Below are 20,841 nucleotides of genomic sequence, written 5' to 3'. Positions count from 1 at the left end.
TACCTCCGCAGCTTATATTTGATTTGGTGTAGTGTAGGCTATTAAAGTTATTGACTGAGAAGGTATATTAGCTGATAAATAACCTGCAACATAATGTATGGATAGTATGGATCACGATTCACTATAGAGGCTATTCGCCTATTTCACTTCACACGCAATTCACCCATTTTGTGTCTAAAAGGCAGGAAGTAACAGGTACAAGCAAGACATTAATGAGGGTTTCCAACTTCCAATCCATTTAGGTGTTCCAGTGCCAGGACCCTAATTAATGTCTCGCTTGCACCTGTGTTACTTCCTGCTGCGATTCATACGGGGCTGGATAACAGGCTTACTTTTCTCTGGAAAAAAGAAATGAATAAATCTCTGTTTAAACCTTGGTTTAACATCCCCCCCACCTGCCCTTGCCTCGATCTACTAATTAGCTAAAATTCACTGTCAATTTCAATATTGATTTGATTAACAACAACAGTTCGCACTTCGAATATAATTAACAAATCCCCGTAATTCCTGTCGTAGCTGCCAAGGTTTGGATTACAGCAATATTTGCCCGTAGGAAACACTGCTATCGTTCCGTGAATAGAGCCAAAGATCGTCTATGTAAAGATGAATGCTCGTTAAAACTCCGTCCCGCCTTCCGCACTGCTAATCCCCCCGTTTGTGTGACGTGTGTGTGCGTGTGTGTGCGCGTGTGTGTGCGTGTGCGTGCGTGCGTGCGTGTGTGTGTGTGTGTGTGTGTGTGTGTGTGCGCGCGCGCGCGCGTGCGTGCGTGTGTTTTTCTCCCCATGAGTTTTTTGTTGGGTTTTTGTTAGGCTAGTTAACTTAGTGCATGTAACTGTAACTTGAAAATGTAAACCAGAGTATGTTAATACACTTATGACAACTTATTCCCACAGAATGTGCTACGCTACTACTGCACAGCCATGTTTCACTACTTTTCCACAGACCTTATCTACTTCTTCATATAATATGAGAACAAAGCCTACTACACCTGCCTCCTAGGCTATCTAAAATCCCGATAGTTATCTTATGTTTACTTAATGGCGTAAGGTGATAGACAGTGTTTAAACATTGCTAACGTAGTGACAGCAGGCTCATTTTTTCCACGACGACGTTTTCTGTACTCGGAAAAAGATACAGAGTGAGAGCTCCTCATTTCCCCACCTCTCGGATCGAACTCATTTGATGGGACTTGTCAAGCTAGTACGTCACCATGTCGAGAGCGGAGGCGTTGGAGGAGACGGTTTGTCATGATTCCCAGAGGAAGAATTTTTGAATAGGGTGTGTGTGATCGGAATTTACCTGTTCAGTGTTCCCTGCTGCTCTTCATATATCTGGGTCGTCGATTTTAATTTACTCTAGGACGTTAAACACTGGCTTTACTTAAGAGGAAAGCGGAGCTGGCATTAAAGGTACGTCCTTGTTGGGAGTAAAATCATTGGAAATAGCAGCTTGTTTCGATATAACGTTAGCCAGACTAGCCACATATTTAACCTGTCTGGATGTGTCCTATCAAAATCACCGAGGCTCCAACAGTCACGTCTCCTAGTCGAGATATATATTAATAATAGTGCCATTGCTGCACAAGAAATACGTTCTAATACAATTGGCTAAGTGCTTTGGAACCGATGTTTAGTTAGCCAATTCCTTACAGGAAGTAAAAACACATTCAGCCTTGGAAGTTTAGTGTGTTCAGGTTCAAAGCAAGGCGCCTGTTTGCTACAGGCTTCCCCAGCATGCTTTAGTTGCATACATAAGTCAGTCAAGCCAAGGGGTTCTATCGTATGCTCATACCTGCAAACTAGCTGGTCACCTTTAGATCCCATATAGGGCACTGAAGTGAATGATTTCTGAGTGGTTTTGTGTCTGCCCCCTGCTAACGTTATCTGTCACCCTTCTCATGAGTTTGCAGGTCTTTGTTTTGGCAGTTTGGATGCAGTGTGTGTGAAGATTATCACCAAATGACTAATCCTGTCTAACACTAAACCAGTTCCAGTTCAATGACCAACAAACAAAATATATTCAGAGTGGTGATTTAATAATAACACGGTTACCTCAATAGTGACACACAGCCAGCCAGACCGCGGAATGGGTTGGGTAATCAGGCCTATCTTAATATTATCTAGGCTGGGCTACATAATAACTTTCCCTATGTAATCTCTAAGGCATGTTTTCAGTAGAGCCGTTCGTTTTTAGGACACCAAGCATTGTTGAGCGACTCCGGTATTGATGTTGTGAGAAGAATCATGCCTGATCATGTCTGCAGAATAGCACCATGTCCTGTCATCCAACTCTCAGATTGCTTCGACTGTGAGTGAATCAGTGAAATGTCTAAAACATTTGTCTTTTCCCAGGATGCTAAGAAGGCTTTGAGTCGTGGTGGCTCCAAGATGAGTGTGACGTCATGGTTCCTGGTCAGCAGCTCTGGCACACGCCACCGGTTGCCACGGGAGATGATCTTCGTGGGCCGGGAAGATTGCGAGCTAATGCTGCAGGTGTGTATGTGTTAGAGAGAGAGAGAGAGAGTTTGTGTGTGTGTGACACTGTGCAGAAGTTTGTGTTTACACAGCAAACAGTAGCAGTATCTCATATGAATTTTCACCATAGTCTGTGAAAGGATGCATAGCAGAGAGATGCCTTAGTCCAACTGACTTCTGACAGGCAGCCAGTCACATAAATGTGAGACACCAGTGGGAGGGTCCCCGGCATGCTTGAGAAGTGTGCATTTCTAAGTGTGTAACCTGGTGATGGGCGCTGCCTTCTCGCAAAATGCCCCTGGCAGGCTTTCAAACAATGACATAAAGGGCAACTGACACATTCCACCATCTTGTTTTTCTGCACAGCGCCTGTTATACCCACTTGGAGATTCTTCAGCAGTCTTAATATGTTGTTCTCCCACTAGTTGTCTCCTCACTCTGTATTTATTGAGGCCAGTGAAAGAGGAATGTTGCCTCAGAAGAAGTTGTTGATACTTTCCATGCTCAGTGTGGTGTGCTCAGAAAAAGCCCTGCCCACCACAGAGGTCGGTGCAGTTGAAAAGTCGCTCGTGTCCACGTTCAGGCAGCACCGGATCCAGGAAAAACCACAGCTTCTCCCAGTTTGAAATGATGCAGACTTTTCTATTGCCCTGTTTAAGTGCTCGGGACCGCTTCCTGGTTTGGCACACGGACAAGTGCGGCCCCAAACCATCTTCACACCAATAGCCAGCAAGTGCTTTGAAAAGCTGGTCATATCAAAGATCCGCCCCACACTCCCCCCGGACCACGACCCGCTACAATTCGCATACCGGCCCAACAGGAGCACAGCGGATGCAGTAGCACACGTGCTCCACACCGCCCTGTCCCACCTGGAGGGGAAGGACACCTACGTAAGAATGCTGTTCGTGGACTACAGCTCAGCATTCAACACCATAGTACCCTCCAGGCTGGTATACAAGCTCAAGGACCTGGGACTTAACACAGCAATGTGCGACTGGATCCTGGATTTCCTGACAGACCGCCGCCAGGTGGTGAGGGTGGGCAACCTCACCTCCTCCCCACTGACCATCAGCATAGGAGCGCCCCAGGGGTGCGTCTCCAGCCCCTTCTGGTATGACCTCTACACCCACGACTGCGTGGCGACTCAAACCTCTAACACCATCGTGAAGTTTGCAGACGACACAGCAGTCGTGGGGCTGATCTCGGGGAGCGACGAGACGGCCTACAGAGAGGAGGTGGGGGCCCTGGAACAATGGTGCCAGGACAACCACCTCTCTCTGAACGTCTCCAAGACCAAGGAGATCATTGTAGACTACAGGAGGGGGGGGGGCGCACACCCCCCAATCACCATCAACGGCACAGTGGTGGAAAGGGTGGACAGCTTCAAGTACCTGGGAGTCAATATCCACCAGGACCTGACATGGGCCGGCCACACCGCCACTGTCGTCAAAAAGGCCCAACAGCGAATACACGGACTCAAGCGCCTGAAGAAATTCGGGCTAAGGAAAGAAATCCTCAGGGACTTCTACAGAGGCACCATTGAAAGCCTGCTGACTGGCGGCTTCACCACCTGGTACGGGAACTGTACCACCATGGACCGCAGGGCGCTACGGAGAGTGAGACGCGCGGCACAGCACGTAACAGAATGTGAGTTGCCAGATCTGCATGAACTGTATAAACAGCGGTGCCTCAGGAGGTCCCTGAAGATCATCAAAGACACAAACCATCCCCACAACAGCCTGTTCTCCCTGCTACCCTCAGGGAGAAGATACAGGGTTCCGAAAGCACGCACAAATCGCTTGAGGAACAGTTTCTTCCCGCAGGCCACGAGACTCCTTAACATACACAAATAGTGTAGTAGCCGCACTGTACCGTACTGTAGCTGCTACCACTACGTATGTCTAACGTTTAATTGTATGTTTAATAAGGAATATGCTATTTGCACCTGTATGTCAAATACGCCGAATTTAAAATGCCGAGTTTAATTGTATGTTTAATAAGGAATATGTTATTTGCACCTGTATGTCAAATACGCAGAATTTAAAATGTTTAAGCACGTCTAAAGTATGCACCCGACACGTGCACCTATGTACAGTGAATATGCCACTGTCTCTGACTTGTCTTATCACTATACTGCCTTATGCTTGTTGTGTCTCTTGTTGTTTTTGCACTCATATGCCCTGTTATATTTGTTATATTTGTACTATTTGCACTATGTTGTAAACGGAGTCCACAGCACAAGAATTTCACACGTGATACTTGTACCATGGAGTGACAATAAAAATCTTGAATCTTGAATCTTGAATCTTCAACCCTTTAATCTTTTGTTTTTCTGTTTGCAGCACAATGCATTTTTTTCTCCATTAAAAAAAAACCTCACGCCCCACAGTTGAGTTTGTGTAACGTGAGAATGCTGTCCGGCTCGAAAAGCAGTGATTGAGTGTAACTGGAGTCATATCAAATGGATAAGCTCAGGGCCTAGACTTGAGTCTTTTCACTTTCCATAACAACTGGTGTGTGATCAGTATCTGCCTCTACAGGACCAGCATTTAGGCCATGAATCTCCTACATAATGGGGACTGTATATAGCCTGTAGGGCACTGCAGTGTTCACTGTATATAGTCTGTAGGGCAGTGCAGTGTTCACTGTATATAGTCTGTAGGGCAGTGCAGTGTTCACTGTATATAGTCTGTATGGCAGTGCAGTGTTCACTGTAGTCTGTAGGGCCAGTGCAGTGTTCACTGTATATAGTCTGTAGGGCAGTGCAGTGTTCACTGTAGTCTGTAGGGCAGTGCAGTGTTCACTGTATATAGTCTGTAGGGCAGTGCAGTGTTCACTGTATATAGTCTGTAGGGCAGTGCAGTGTTCACTGTATATAGTCTGTAGGGCAGTGCAGTGTTCACTGTATATAGTCTGTAGGGCAGTGCAGTGTTCACTGTATATAGTCTGTAGGGCAGTGCAGTGTTCACTGTATATAGTCTGTATGGTAGTGCAGTGTTCACTGTATATAGTCTGTAGGGCAGTGCAGTGTTCACTGTATATAGTCTGTATGGTAGTGCAGTGTTCACTGTATATAGTCTGTAGGGCAGTGCAGTGTTCACTGTATATAGTCTGTAGGGCAGTGCAGTGTTCACTGTATATAGTCTGTAGGGCAGTGCAGTGTTCACTGTATATAGTCTGTAGGGCAGTGCAGTGTTCACTGTATATAGTCTGTAGGGCAGTGCAGTGTTCACTGTATATAGTCTGTAGGGCAGTGCAGTGTTCACTGTATTTAGTCTGTAGGGCAGTGCAGTGTTCACTGTATATAGTCTGTAGGGCAGTGCAGTGTTCACTGTATATAGTCTGTATGACAGTGCAGTGTTCACTGTATATAGTGTAGGGCAGTGCAGTGTTCACTGTATTTAGTCTGTATGGCAGTGCAGTGTTCACTGTATTTAGTCAAGTCAAGTCAAGTTTATTTGTATAGCACATTTCATACACAGAGGCAATTCAAAGTGCTTCACATAAAATGGTTGACAGGAAAATAAAATAAAAGAAGAGAGTAAAACGGACATTTAAAAGCATCACAACAAAACTTAAAAAAAAAGAGTATAAAAAGTGTATTACAGGAAAATAAACCAAAAGAAGAAATAAAATGGACATTTAAAAGCATCACAACAAAACTTAAAAAAAAAGAGTATAAAAAAGTGCAATAGGCAGCAGGCGCAGCAGTTGCAGAAAGAGCTAAAACTTATAGAGGACTCATTGGGTTTGCATAGTAGCTGTCAGCAGTTAACACTTTCAGTGCCACGGCCCTTGGGCAAAAGGTTGCTTGCTGTGCCACATAGGCCGCAATGCATTTTAAAACAGTCATATAATTTTTTTAATAATTACTATGTAAACACTGAACACGCACAAATAACGATGAGACTCTCTTCTATCACCTGCAAAAAAAAGTTTATTGATCCCATTTTCCGTTCTTTAGTTATGAGCCGGAGAAGATAGCCTGATTGAACGAAAAACATACCTTTTTTTCTACGAGCTGAGATAACGAGCCTTTTGTGAAATTAAACATTTCAAGCACATCTCTGACTCTGAAGCTAATTTTCTGATGTCTGGGTCTGTCTGGGTGAAGTGTATGCTGCTCTGCTGCTCTCCGTGCTCCCCCCCCCCCCCCCCCCCTCAACTGCACACGCCTCCTGGGTGTGTCTTATGTGTCTGGTGGCTCTCAGTCTCTGCTGAGTTTGCTGCGCACACACAGTGAATGGTGCGCGATATTCAGCTTTTTGGTTCCGCGTGTGTTTGTCACGGGCTGGCATGCTTCCAGTTCGGAATAATAATGCTGATTATGTGAATGTGCTGTTTGCAGCGTACATGAAGGTGCTCAGTTGTGACAGCGGATGCTGCTGCTCTGGGCACAGCTGGCGTTGTGCTCGTTGTGCTTCTGCACGTCGATGCATACGGACGGATGCGATGCGATTTCCTCCTTTTTCCCAGTGACTATTTCTGTGTGTTTGGCTCCTTTTTCTCTGATCAGGAGAGTGCTGTCGCCACCTAATGGTTTTGTAAAATAGGTTATCGACCTCCAATAGCTACAATATTGTTAGAGGCGACGTAAGAAGCTTAGATCGACACCCCCCCGTCAAAAAAACAATTTGGAGTTATGACGCCATTTGGCGTCGCTGGCACTGTACGGTAAATTTCTAATGACGCCATATGGCGTCGCTGGCACTGAACGTGTTAAAGGCGACGGTAAACATAAAAGTCTTTAGTCTATTTTTAAAAGTAAGTAAGGTTGGGGCAGATCTGAGGTCTTCAGGCAATTTGTTCCAGCTAGCAGAAGCATAGTGGGTAAATGCAGCCTTCCCGTGATTTGATTTGATCCTAGGGACAGTTAATAAGCTGGACCCTGTTGACCTAAGAGTTCTAGATGGTTCGTAGCGTGGGAGCAATTCAGCTATGTATTTTGGGCCTAGGCCATTGAGTGATTTATAGACTAATAACAGTATTTTAAAATCTATTCTCTGACACACTGGCAACCAATGTAAGGACTTAAGAACTGGAGTGATATGATCAGCTTTCTTAGTCTTCGTTAGTACTCTAGCAGCAGCATTCTGTATGGCATTCTGTATTCTGTATGGCAGTGGCATTTAGTCTGTATGGCAGTGCAGTGTTCACTGTATATAGTCTGTAGGGCAGTGCAGTGTTCACTGTTGCCGAGTGCCAGAGGTAACATTTTCTGTCCGATAAGAGGGGCTAAAGAGAAAAGTAGAGTGGTGTTGTGATTGAGTACAGGCCAAACAGCTAAGGGCCATAACGTTAGAAATGTAGAGTTATCGCGAGGTATATCGAGTTATTGCTGCACTGTAGACCACAAAGTAATCAAGTGGGTGAATGGATTGATGAACACACCACTTTATGATCATGATACATGATGGCACACAGCTTCTGAACGCTGCATGTTTATCCCAGTTAATGGCTGTGTGGAATCATTTGTGACAACCCTACAAATGAACCGTTGAAGGACTGCATTAATTTTGCAAATGAGTTTGGCAGTCCATTTACTTTATTCTCTTTGATTTTTGTGAAGAGGAGGCCTGGAGTGGCTAATGAGCAGAGAAGAGAGAGGGAGTGGCTAATGAGCAGATAAGAGAGAGGGAGTGGCTAATGAGCAGAGAAGAGAGAGGGAGTGGCTAATGAGCAGATAAGAGAGAGGGAGTGGCTAATGAGCAGAGAAGAGAGAGGGAGTGGCTAATGAGCAGAGAAGAGAGAGAGAGTGGCTAATGAGCAGAGAAGAGAGAGAGGGGCTAATGAGCAGAGAAGAGAGAGAGAGTGGCTAATGAGCAGAGAAAAGAGAGGGAGTGGCTAATGAGCAGAGAAGAGAGAGGGAGTGGCTAATGAGCAGAGAAGAGAGGGAGTGGCTAATGGGCAGAGAAGAGAGAGGGAGTGGCTAATGAGCAGAGAAGAGAGGGAGTGGCTAATGAGGAGAGAGAGTGGCTAATCAGCAGAGAAGAGAGGGAGTGGCTAATGAGCAGAGAAGAGAGAGGGAGTGGCTAATGAGCAGAGAAGAGAGGGAGTGGCTAATGAGCAGAGAAGAGAGAGAGTGGCTAATCAGCAGAGAAGAGAGAGAGAGTGGCTAATGAGCAGAGAAGAGAGAGGGAGTGGCTAATGAGCAGAGAAGAGAGAGAGTGGCTAATGAGCAGAGACGAGAGAGAGAGGCTAATGAGCAGAGAAGAGAGAGAGAGTGGCTAATGAGCAGAGAAGAGAGAGAGAGGCTAATGAGCAGAGAAGAGAGAGAGTGGCTAATGAGCAGAGAAGAGAGAGGGAGTGGCTAATGAGCAGAGAAGAGAGAGGGAGTGGCTAATGAGCAGAGAAGAGAGAGGGAGTGGCTAATCAGCAGAGAAGAGAGAGGGAGTGGCTAATGAGCAGAGAAGAGAGAGAGAGTGGCTAATCAGCAGAGAAGAGAGAGGGAGTGGCTAATGAGCAGAGAAGAGAGAGGGAGTGGCTAATGAGCAGAGAAGAGAGGGAGTGGCTAATGAGCAGAGAAGAGAGAGAGAGTGGCTAATGAGCAGAGAAGAGAGGGAGTGGCTAATGAGCAGAGAAGAGAGAGAGAGTGGCTAATCAGCAGAGAAGAGAGAGGGAGTGGCTAATGAGCAGAGAAGAGAGAGGGAGTGGCTAATGAGCAGAGAAGAGAGAGTGGCTAATGAGCAGAGAAGAGAGGGAGTGGCTAATGAGCAGAGAAGAGAGAGAGAGTGGCTAATGAGCAGAGAAGAGAGAGGGAGTGGCTAATGAGCAGAGAAGAGAGGGAGTGGCTAATGCGCAGAGAAGAGAGGGAGTGGCTAATGAGCAGAGAAGAGAGGGAGTGGCTAATGGGCAGAGAAGAGAGAGAGAGGCTAATGAGCAGAGAAGAGAGAGAGAGGCTAATGAGCAGAGAAGAGAGGGAGTGGCTAATGAGCAGAGAAGAGAGAGAGTGGCTAATGAGCAGAGAAGAGAGGGAGTGGCTAATGAGCAGAGAAGAGAGAGAGTGGCTAATGAGCAGAGAAGAGAGGGAGTGGCTAATGAGCAGAGAAGAGAGAGAGTGGCTAATGAGCAGAGAAGAGAGAGAGAGGCTAATGAGCAGAGAAGAGAGGGAGTGGCTAATGAGCAGAGAAGAGAGAGAGTGGCTAATGAGCAGAGAAGAGAGGGAGTGGCTAATGAGCAGAGAAGAGAGGGAGTGGCTAATGAGCAGAGAAGAGAGAGAGTGGCTAATGAGCAGAGAAGAGAGGGAGTGGCTAATGAGCAGAGAAGAGAGAGAGTGGCTAATGAGCAGAGAAGAGAGGGAGTGGCTAATGAGCAGAGAAGAGAGAGAGAGTGGCTAATGAGCAGAGAAGAGAGAGAGAGTGGCTAATGAGCAGAGAAGAGAGAGAGTGGCTAATGAGCAGAGAAGAGAGAGAGAGTGGCTAATGAGCAGAGAAAAGAGGGAGTGGCTAATGAGCAGAGAAGAGAGAGAGTGGCTAATGAGCAGAGAAGAGAGAGGGAGTGGCTAATGAGCAGAGAAAAGAGGGAGTGGCTAATGAGCAGAGAAGAGAGAGGGAGTGGCTAATGAGCAGAGAAGAGAGAGGGAGTGGCTAATGAGCAGAGAAAAGAGGGAGTGGCTAATGAGCAGAGAAGAGAGAGAGTGGCTAATGAGCAGAGAAGAGAGAGGGAGTGGCTAATGAGCAGAGAAGAGAGAGAGAGTGGCTAATCAGCAGAGAAGAGAGAGGGAGTGGCTAATGAGCAGAAAAGAGAGTGGACCAGTGTGAAACACTCACTCAGTTTGCACTGACTGACCCTGAATTGATGAAGGCATATTCCGATTGAAGTAAACATGTTTCCCCCTATTGGTTAATGGTTGGTTGACAGTGTGCAGGACTTGAGCTCTGTAATGAGTGGACTGCTGTGGGCTATCTGTAATGAGTGGACTGTTAGGACCTGAGCTCTGTGGGCTATCTGTAATGAGTGGACTGTTAGGACCTGAGCTCTGTGGGCTATCTGTAATGAGTGGACTGTTAGGACTTGAGCTCTGTGGGCTATCTGTAATGAGTGGACTGTTAGGACCTGAGCTCTGTGGGCTATCTGTAATGAGTGGACTGTTAGGACCTGTTAACGTAACCTACAGCCCCACTTCATCCATTGTAATCAGTAGACGCTCTGTCTGCCTCTGCTCAAACATGGAGTTTTTACCTCCACACAGCTCTGCCTTAAATGAAGGTCACAGTCTAGGAACAATAAGAACTTTTGCTTTACTTTGCAGTCACGGAGTGTGGACAAGCAGCACGCCGTGGTCAACTATGACCAGAACACAGATGAGCACATGGTGAAAGACCTGGGCAGCTTGAATGGGGTGAGTGAGTCCGTCTCTAGCGTCAGACAACCTGCCTGGGCCCACACACGGCTCCTCACAGGCTCCTCCTGTCTGAAAGCCAAAGCAGTTCCCTTAAGGCCCGAACACAAAAGAGCTGCTCTGTGCCAGAGACAGGGGGACGCTTGGTAGAACAGAGGTATCAGGGGACTCCATTTTCCTGCGGGTACCCCTTACTTCTGGACCTCCATTCCTCTTCTTCTCTGTCTCTGTAACACCCCTTCCCACATTCAGTTGTCACTTCATTGCACCGTTATCCTAATGAAATCCAGGGTTGAGCAGTGGCAGAAAACCCTTCATTGTTCTCCTGGAGTGTTGCTTTTGGCCCTGGTTACAGCCGCTAAACTAATCAGAGCAGAACAGCAAGGACCTGTAACTGAAATCCAACATGGCCTTCTGTTGTTTTTTTCACCAATTATTCTGACAATAATCTAGATTCATTCTAGATTGAATAAGGGTTGGACATGAATTCTCTCTCTGGTGGACTGCTGCTGGCATCGTCTTTCTTTAGTGACGCTGAAAACAAACGATCCAGTGTGAAACATACGTGTTACCATTTGTTTGTTTGGGCGTGAGATAATTGAATTGATCAATAGGCCCCAGTCATGTTGCATGTTGGTGTGTATTCATGATCACATGTCCACCTGGCCCCATGACATCACAACATCATCTCACCAGAGTTTTCATGTGCAGGTGGTTTAACTTTCAGTGGGAAAAGGGATACTATGCAAAGCAGCTGGAGCTCACAGTATCTACGGCCATTCTGGCTGCATGTCAGCTTGTCACTTGCGTGTCAACACAGTCACTTTATTAAAAGAGCAGATCTGATGATACTCTGCATCGTTAAAGCCTGATCTTTTCTCCTTCACAGACATTTGTGAATGACCTCAGAATCCCGGATCAGACGTACATCACCCTCAAGCTTTCAGATGTCATCCGCTTCGGTTACGATATCCTTTTCAGTTATGTTCTTTTGAGTTTCAGTTGCATCTCGTTGACTCGTCATTGGCTTGATTTTTGATTGGATATGTTTAATGCATTGGCTAACTTTTTGTGTGTGTGTTGTGTGTGTGTGTGTGCTCTCCTTCAGTTGGACTGGTTCAAGTCCGTGATTAGCAGCCCACAATAAAATCAGCTCACATGCTGATGGGCAGCTGTTTGAGTCAAGGATTTTTTTCTGTGGTCTTTGCTCGGCGCTCCATCAGCATGTTAATTCCCTGTGGTTTTCAGTCACGCGGTTTAGATTATGGTCAACTGGGAAACAGAAAATCTCCCTTTGACCCCTAGAGTAGAAACGCCATGATGAATGGTGAAATTCAGTTTAGATAATAGGGGGGTGGAAGCTTCTCAGAGAGTACAGACATTTTATTTGTTACCAGAACTGACAACTTAGTATGTAGCACGTGGAATGAATGAAAAGATGAAATTGTTTGAATCTTAATATTTCTGTTCTGGTCACCTGTTTCCTCTCTCCTCGCCACCCTGAAGAATTGCACTGAGAGGGAGGGAAGGTACTTTTAACCTAACCTACAATAGTTTTAGGAGGCAAGGAGACAGAGGATGTGAGAAACATTTAAATTCAACTGTTGAGTGTCAGCAAGCGTCTACCTTGGTGAAGCGTCCTTGAACAAGACAGTGAATCCCTAAGAGCTTCATGGGGGGCTGTTCAGTAGCCGACCCTGCGCTCAAGAGTCCCTGTGGAGGGGCAAAGCTAAAGGAGAATTTCAGTACAGTGATTAAGGGTATAATGGACACATTACATCATTACATTGCTGTACAACAATTTAGCCAAATGATAATATGCGCACCTTAACACCTCCCTCACATGCTCATGTGTACATCCTGGAGAAGAGTCAACACAAGGTCCCAGAGGAAGCTCTGAAAGTAAGTAGAGCTGACAGCCAATATCTGTACAATATGTAACTTTTCACCTTGAGGCAGGAAGTGTATTGTTGGTCCTGTCCTGTGAAGCCACAGGCACTGAAGAAGCAGCCGGTATACGCACTCGCAGTCAACTTCAAATAAATGAGAAAAGCAAAGAGGCAATGGCGATGTTTGCAGTGTGTTTTTGAACAGTTCTTGACTGCTGCACATTTAGCGTCACTCATGTCTTACTGCTTTTGGCTGTTGTTCCTTTGACAGGTAGCTGCACCTTGATAGCTACAGGAACCACTCACAGCTAATGATTTAGCTACAGGAACCACTCACAGCTAATGATTTAGCTACAGGAACCACTCACAGCTAATGATTTAGCTACAGGAACCACTCACAGCTAATGATTTAGCTACAGGAACCATCACAGCTAATGATTTAGCTACAGGAACCACTCACAGCTAATGATTTAGCTACAGGAACCATCACAGCTAATGATTTAGCTACAGGAACCACTCACAGCTAATGATTTAGCTACAGGAACCACTCACAGTTAATGATTTAGCTACAGGAACCACTCTCACAGCTAATGATTTAGCTACAGGAACCACCCACAGCTAATGATTTAGCTACAGGAACCACTCACAGCTAATGATTTAGCTACAGGAACCACTCACAGCTAATGATTTAGCTACAGGAACCACTCACAGCTAATGATTTAGCTACAGGAACCACTCACAGCTAATGATTTAGCTACAGGAACCACTCACAGCTAATGATTTAGCTACAGGAACCACTCACAGCTAATGATTTAGCTACAGGAACCACTCACAGCTAATGATTTAGCTACAGGAACCACTCACAGCTAATGATTTAGGCTCCAACACTTTAAACTGAATTAAAAATCCAATTTGAGGCAAACAAGGGGATTTGCACATAATACAGTCACAAAGAGACACAGACTGATATCCTTCCCCCCCCTGTGTCAAAAAAGTTGCCTTCCTAAGCCAACACCATGAAGCGAGGTCCCTGGTGGACATCCTGATGTGTTTGTGTGTGGGCAGTGTGTGTCTGTGTGTGGGTTGTGTGTGGGCAGTGTGTGTTTGTGTGTGGGTACTGTAGTGTGTATTTGTGTGTGGGCAGTGTGTGTTTGTGTGTGGGCACTGGGCAGTGTGTGTTTGTGTGTGGGCAGTGTGTGTTTGTGTGTGGGCAGTGTGTGTTTGTGTGTGGGCAGTGTGTGTTTGTGTGTGGTGGGCAGTTGTATCTGTAGTGATTGTTGGTGAGAGGATGTCTCACATCCTGCTTCCCTCCTGTCTCTGTCTGCAGCATGAGAAGTACAGCAGCCAGCTGCAGCTTGGTATAAAGGCCCTGGAGGCCAGGAAGAGGCCGCAGAGCTCTGACTTGTCCAGTGTCAAACTGCAGGACAGAGCTGAACGCAAAGCACACTCTGCCACAGGTAAGCCCTCATAGCACACTCCCATCATAGTCAATATGATACAAGCAGCAAGCCGGCTCATAGGAGAGCACTCATTGTTCTTGTTGCCTGCGGGGAACAGTTTTTAATCAAGTGGATTTGAATGTCGTGCTCACAGGCCCGAGGAAGAGGAAGTGTTTGTGTCTCCATGTGCTGCATAACGTTAGACTGTAGATGTCTTGATAAGGCAGATATGGCTTCTTTCATTAAGAGCTTCCCCAGTGGGAGATCAGGCTACAGTTTGAGTTGAGAGGCTATGGGCCTTTTTCACCAGCAGCCATTTTGTGTCTAAAAGGTCAGGAAGTAACACAGGCGCAAGCAAACATTAATGAGGGTTTCCAACTTCCAATCCATTTAGGTGTTCCAGTGCCAGGGCCCCTCATTAATGTTTTTCTTGCACCTGTGTTACTTCCTGCCTTTTAGACACAAAATGGCTGCGGTGAAAAAGGCTAATGGCCGCCGTTGTGTGGTTTAGGTAAAGGAGTAGATCCCAGAGTTGGCAGGATGAGTATACGTGAGTGAGAGGGAGGACTAAGCGGCGAGGAGTTAAGGACAGTCTTATCTCTGACGGCCATGCCTGGCTGCTTGCAACAAGAGGTGTGGGACGGGTGCTGCTGATGGTCTATCATGTGTCCCAGAGACAATGAGAAAGGTGTGTTGTGTAGGCTTTTTTATGCCAAGTTGGCACTTCTGTCCATGTAGCTGGTGGTGGATTTGTTGTTGTTGCGCTCATCTCTTTTTTGCCCTTAGCTGTCGTGAATAAGTCATTTTTTTACAGTGTATAAGCAACAGTGGAACAGTCAGGGGATTGTTAGTTCTAGTGAAGCACTTTGTGAATGAAGTTCATTCACACTGACAAAACGTATCCCGGCTGTTGGCTGAGCAATTGTCGTGCTTCCTGCTCCATAATTACCCTATGAGCTTCAGCTTACTGAGAAAACTACTACTGGGGCTAAAAATAGCACTTCTCAGCTCTAGGCTCATAACCCACAGGTTGCCTAATTGTCTCATTGAACTGTATTAAGAATGATGGAAAACATGATCTTACTTTAGCAATGAGTCTCCTACTAGGATGGGAGTGTGTCTTTATCTCTAGTCACTATAAGCTAATGCCGGTGATCTTATAAGCCTGTGACTGACTGTCAACTTCTGGTTGATTTTCTGCTGTGAGTAATTCATAAGTAATCTGGCCGTATGTTGTGACTCCACCCAGCTCTGCCACTTTCATTGCCACATTTATCAAGGGTGCATCCACTTTCCTACAAAAACTGTTGTTGATCAATTTGATAACTCTAACCTTCTCTCTTATATTCACGTGTGTACACTCAGTTGCACCTGGTAGATAAGTAGTTCATTGTATGTTTTAAAGAAATGCAGATTGATAAAATACAGCTATGTGCTTTACTTGCTTCACACAAGTGTGTCATTTCTTTTATCAAGTCTGGCAAATGTAGCTTGCAGATATTGAGCTAGTTTAGTTGAGTTATTTTTTTTTAGACAAGTCTACTCCTACTTTCCTCACAATGAGAAATTAAAAGTCCTTCACTCAGCTGCACAACCAGACTGACTGAATCAGAGCCGGTACACATATCATTGTTGACTTGTATGCAAATAGACACTTTTCACGGAGGCCATTTTCTGTCGAAAAGGCAGGGTAAACACAGGTGCAAGCAAAACACTAATGAGGGTTTCCAACTTCCATGATTGGAAGTTAGAAACCCTCATTAGTGCACTCAGTAATGTGTATGTATAATTCATGGGAGGTCAGTGTCAAATGGAAGGTGTGTGTGTGTGTGTGTGTGTGTGTGTGTGTGTGTGTGTGTGTGTGTGTGTGTGTGTGTGTGTGTGTGTGTGTGTGTGTGTGTGTGTGTGTGCGTGCGTGCGTGCGCGCGCGCGTGCGTGCGTATGTCCTGTATACTGTATGCTTGTTGTTTGGCCCTTCAAGGACCTGGGGCTGCTCAGTATTTCCTATAAGGGTCTGAATGGATAGTTCGCCACCGTTTATTGACTTGCATATTAGCACTGTGTTTCTTGAAAATATCCTAATTCGTTGTCATATAGTCAACTACCTAAGTTGCCTACTAGCTACCCCCCCCCCCCCCCCCCCCCCCCAGAAAAAAAGAACTTGGAAAACTCTTCCCCCCATCATTACCATAGGAGGCGAAGGGTGTGAATCTCGCCACATATTCGGGACCTTGCAAATATATTAAAGCTGGATCCGGGATTTACTCACAAACAAGTCATATTTCCTTTGCATATGAAAAAGAAATTTGACTGCCTTTTTACCAATACTTTATATTCTCACTCAGCCTCCTCTAGTCTAGTACCTCTTAGGTACTGTAATAAAGCCCTCCCTCATCATGTGACATGTGGCCTGCCCTGTTCCCTCATCACATTTCTCTGCCTCTGCTTCCTAATCATTTGTTTTCTCATGTTCCTAAAAGTTGATGGAAATGAAAAGACTCAGCCATTGTTCTCCTTATCTGTCTCTAATATAAAGTCAAAACAGAATTATGCAAACGTGCTTTATGTATGCTGCTTCGTCTTCACGGAACCCAAAGTATTTAAACTACATTTGAGAGAGACTGTCTCTCTTAAACTGATCATGAAGGATCTTGTGGCAGAACATTTAAATGGGTTTTGTGACTTTGGAGTGCTCCTACAAAAGATCTTACTTTGTTTTCTCTATCATGTGGGATTTTATCTTGCTCCTTTCATCATTCTGACTGTATTCTGAGCTCTGACTTTGTAGTGTTGTAGGTTGCTTTTATGTTTGTCTGTTGCTGCTCTGTTGGCCAGGTCTCCAGGTCTCCCTTGAAAAAGAGCGGGACCAACCTGCTTAAATAAATAATCAAAGCAGAAGATCAAGACAGCTGGGCTCTGTGTTTGGGCCGTCTCTGCTGTGCCACTCAGCCTGTGTTTCCCTTAGCCAGAAAGGGAGGATTGAGTAAGGGGAATGGAATTGGTAACATGCCCTTCCTCTCCTCCCGTCACTCTGTTGATGTCTTATTGTGCGTGTCCCAGGCAACAGTGTTTGAGTGCTGCTGCTGCTGATGCGTTGGGTTGTGTTGTAGCTTGTGGTAGCTTGTTTAGCCTAGCTATCAGGCAGACAACAGGCATGTAGATGATCTGATTAGTGCCATATAGTATGCTGCCTAGTCTCTATGGACTGGCCCGCCAGCAGCTAAGCACCAGCTCGGCTACAGCATGAGGTGACGGTGGGACTCGCCCCTCTCCCTCCCCCATGTTACTCATATATAGGGGATACATGGAGATAACAGTCAGTATCTAGGTCAGGCTTGCCAGCAATGAGAGTCACTATCTGCAAGAAGCCCAACTGTAGAAGTGAGACCTCCTGTACTGCTTTAGTTTGCACCAGTGTTCAAGCTGGTGGCGTGAGGCTGTATGTGAATGTGAAAAGCTTTACATTTTAGTAATGCAGCTCTGTTTCTTTTTTCTTTTTCTTGTTCAGATTAGGATGATGTTTTTCCTGAGTCATGCTGTGAGGATTATGTTTTGGTGGCTCACATGATTCAGCTGGTATCACAAGTCGACCCTTGCTACTCTCCGTGTCGCGGGAATGTGTGGCAAGTGTAAAATGCAGGGAGGCTATTGGGTCGTGTAATGCTATGTTATTTAGAGCTCCAGTATTTTATAGCAATATCAGCGCACACGGCTACAGCCACACAGTTTCTGCACACTTGCAATCCACGCAAGTTTTGTAATGATGGAGAAAATGTAAGTTACATTAGCTTCATTTACATAATCAATAGTTTCATGCAGTTACACATACTGTAGTTATTAATAAGGCATAAACACACACACACACACACACACACACACACACCGACCAACCTATGACCCATTTTCCAGTTCCTATCCCTCTTAAATTCCATTCTGCATCATGTATTCAACCAAGCTTTGGGTCTAATTGATGTTCATTAGGGCACATAAGCCCCTGTGTTTTGCAATATGTTGTTGCAAGAGCAAAGCCAGACGTTAAAGCTTGACATGACGAAACATTTTCCCACGTCAGTCGTGCCATAAACTCATTGTCTCATAAATACTAGAGACTGTACAACTTCACTTCTTTCTTTCACCCCTTCCTCTCCCTCTTCTCTCTTTGCTCTCTGTATCCATGTGCCTAATGGTGTGTCTGTGTCTGTGTTTGTGTCTGTGTTTGTGTCTGTATGTGCTAGCCATTGCAGATACTCCAATATCCAAGCCTACTCCTCTATATGGACAACCGTCCTGGTGGGGAGAGGACGAGGACCCTGCCAAGAAAGCACAGAACACCGGAGGAAAGCAGCCAGACCAGGAGTCTACAGGTCATCTTTTACTTTTATTATTTTTGCATAATAAAGCATTTATTAGTTGATTCACCAATGTGATGTATCTGCTTTAAAGCAAAGCGTAAAATTCTGTACACTATTTGAACTGTTTAGTTTTGGATACAGTACATGAAGGTATTTGCTCCTAATGTGAAATGGCACTGCTATCTGATGCACTGTGTGGGTCATTGAGAGATGGATGGTGTTTAGCCCAAGGCAGGTCTCTGGCTGCCAGTTGTGGATTGTTAGCCAGACTCTGCCATGCCATGCCAGGCCAGTGGGCAGTGCCTGTCTGCCTCGTGATGGATTAGGACCCTCTAATCTGCCCGAGGGGGAAGAGTGAAAGCTGATTGGTTCCTTCATGTCGCCCAGTCTGAAACAGATTATGACCGACCGCTCAGCTGCCCTCCTTTTATATTTGGCCACATCGAACTTGTACCCAAAGACTTACTGGTCAATTTGTTTCCTTAGCCTAACTGCTGGAATCATCATGTTATTTGTGCTGCCCAGTTTCAAAATACTACATGATATGGTCATTATTTCCTTAGATTTGTGTAGCCTCTGAAGGTTAGCTATGAATATGTAAGATTGGAGAAGGATTTTAATTTGCCTGTAGTGTATATGCTTTACTGAATTAATAAAAACAAATCTATGCAATTTTTAAGTGAGTACACATGTTTGTGCAGGCAGTCACTAATCTCTGCTGTGCATTGACTGTTGATTCATCTCTTTATTGCTACCAGAGCCTAGTAAAGAGGTCTCCAGATATGAGGTCAATGGTTCTCTGTCTGACAGCCATGCCATTTACTCATACCGCCGGGAGCCCAGCTACTTTGAGATCCCAACCAAGGAGATCCAGCAGCGGCCAGCCAAGAATCCCGAAGTTCACGAGGTTCCCACAAAGGACACACCAGATCCCTCCCCGTGTGTCCCCTCCACCCCCACACCTCCTGTGGTCCAAAGCCACGCCTCCTTCACCATTGAATTTGATGATTGCACACCTGGCAAGATGAAGATCAAGGACCATGTGACCAAGTTCTCCTTCCACCAGCAGCGCAAGCTCCTATCCAAAGAGTTGGTTACCACACCCACTGAAGTGATGTCAGCGGAGAGCAAGGTTGCTGATTGGCTGGTTCAAACCAACGCAAGCATGATGAGGAGGCGGTCGCAGACTGAGGACATGTACAGCACTAAGAGTGACCAGTCAATTCAGAAGGTCGCCAAGGGTGAGTCAGTCAGTGACACAATGTCTGTAGTACATATCTACCAACATAGCCTTAATGTGAAAAGGGTGCTAAGTGGCATACTAACTTTGTCCTTCTGTCATCAGAATACTTCCATGAAGATGGCACTTGCAGTGACTCAGGGGATCCTACAGTCAATGGGAATGGTTTTCTCCAATCAGGACCTCAGACTGGATCCCAGGTGTCTCAACAACCCCAGAGAGCCTCCCCTTCACAGCTCTCCTCCCCACCACAGCTCTCCTCCCCACACCACTTCAACTCCCCAGACTCTGAGGAACCCCTGTCCTACTCTCCTCCTGAGTCGCAGTGCCAACCCAGTCTTGGCAAGGCTGCCCCTGACCAAACTTTTGTCATTGAATTCTTTGATGACAACACCCGAAAGAAGCGCTCCCAGTCCTTCACCAATAACACCACCCAGCCTGAGACCTCAGGCCATAGGGCCCAGCTGGAGAAAGCAAAGAAAGGCTCCAGCCCAAGTGGGGAGAGACAAGTCCCATCTCTGGCCTCCAGCACTCCCACAACCCAACGATACACCATCCCCCTTAAGGGCCCTGACTCTGCAGGACCCCAGAGAGCTGGCTCTCTACGAAGGGAGAAGACAGAGGATCGGATCAGCAGCAGCTGCTCCTCTCGTTCCTCAGTCTCTATACGGCCCTTTGGCAGCGTGGGCCGGAGGTCCAGATTCGCCCAGGATTTCACTGCTGAATTCCTCAAACAATCAAAACAGGCCTCCTCTGCCAGCTGGGAGAAAAATAAGACTAGTCCTCGTACAACCAGCCCACCAGGGCCGGTGGTAGCCCCACACTCTGACCAGAACCCAGCCAACCCTCCGCCCCCTACTGCTCCCTACCAGGCCCAGACTTCCTCCCCTATCCGCCAGCCTGTGGCCCTGCAGGCCCCCAAGATGCCCCTGGCGTCTGAGGGTATGGAGGTCAAGAGCCCCCTTAGTGGCCCCAAGAACGAAGAGGAGGACAGTCTGAGCGATGCAGGAACCTACACCATTGAGGTAGATGCTCAAGATAAAGAAGTAGAAGCAGCACGGAGCAAAATTGATCAGGCAAGTGTCTCCTTCCATCCTCTGTTTTCT

The 20,841-nt window shown here is 46.1% G+C and overlaps 1 protein-coding gene across 1 annotated transcript in view; it reads left to right on the top strand.

Moving 5' to 3' along the window:
* Positions 1–1,371: 1,371 nt before the first annotated feature.
* Positions 1,372–20,841, top strand: part of cep170ba (centrosomal protein 170Ba) — a 30,079-nt gene continuing 10,609 nt past the window's right edge. The window contains exons 1-9 of the mRNA XM_083633016.1: positions 1,372–1,409; positions 2,352–2,492; positions 10,726–10,815; positions 11,705–11,785; positions 12,661–12,717; positions 14,032–14,161; positions 18,379–18,507; positions 19,254–19,736; positions 19,841–20,811. Of these exons, the coding sequence (XP_083489142.1) occupies positions 2,388–2,492; positions 10,726–10,815; positions 11,705–11,785; positions 12,661–12,717; positions 14,032–14,161; positions 18,379–18,507; positions 19,254–19,736; positions 19,841–20,811 (2,046 nt within the window). The 5' untranslated portion in view covers positions 1,372–1,409; positions 2,352–2,387. The remainder of the gene's footprint in view (positions 1,410–2,351; positions 2,493–10,725; positions 10,816–11,704; positions 11,786–12,660; positions 12,718–14,031; positions 14,162–18,378; positions 18,508–19,253; positions 19,737–19,840; positions 20,812–20,841) is intronic.

The sequence above is a fragment of the Poromitra crassiceps genome, assembly GCF_964638095.1.
Source record: "Poromitra crassiceps genome assembly, chromosome: 3".
Taxonomy (NCBI): domain Eukaryota; kingdom Metazoa; phylum Chordata; class Actinopteri; order Beryciformes; family Melamphaidae; genus Poromitra; species Poromitra crassiceps.
The sequence above is the reverse complement of the archived record's forward strand: the minus strand, read 5'-3'. Positions and strand labels throughout refer to the sequence as shown.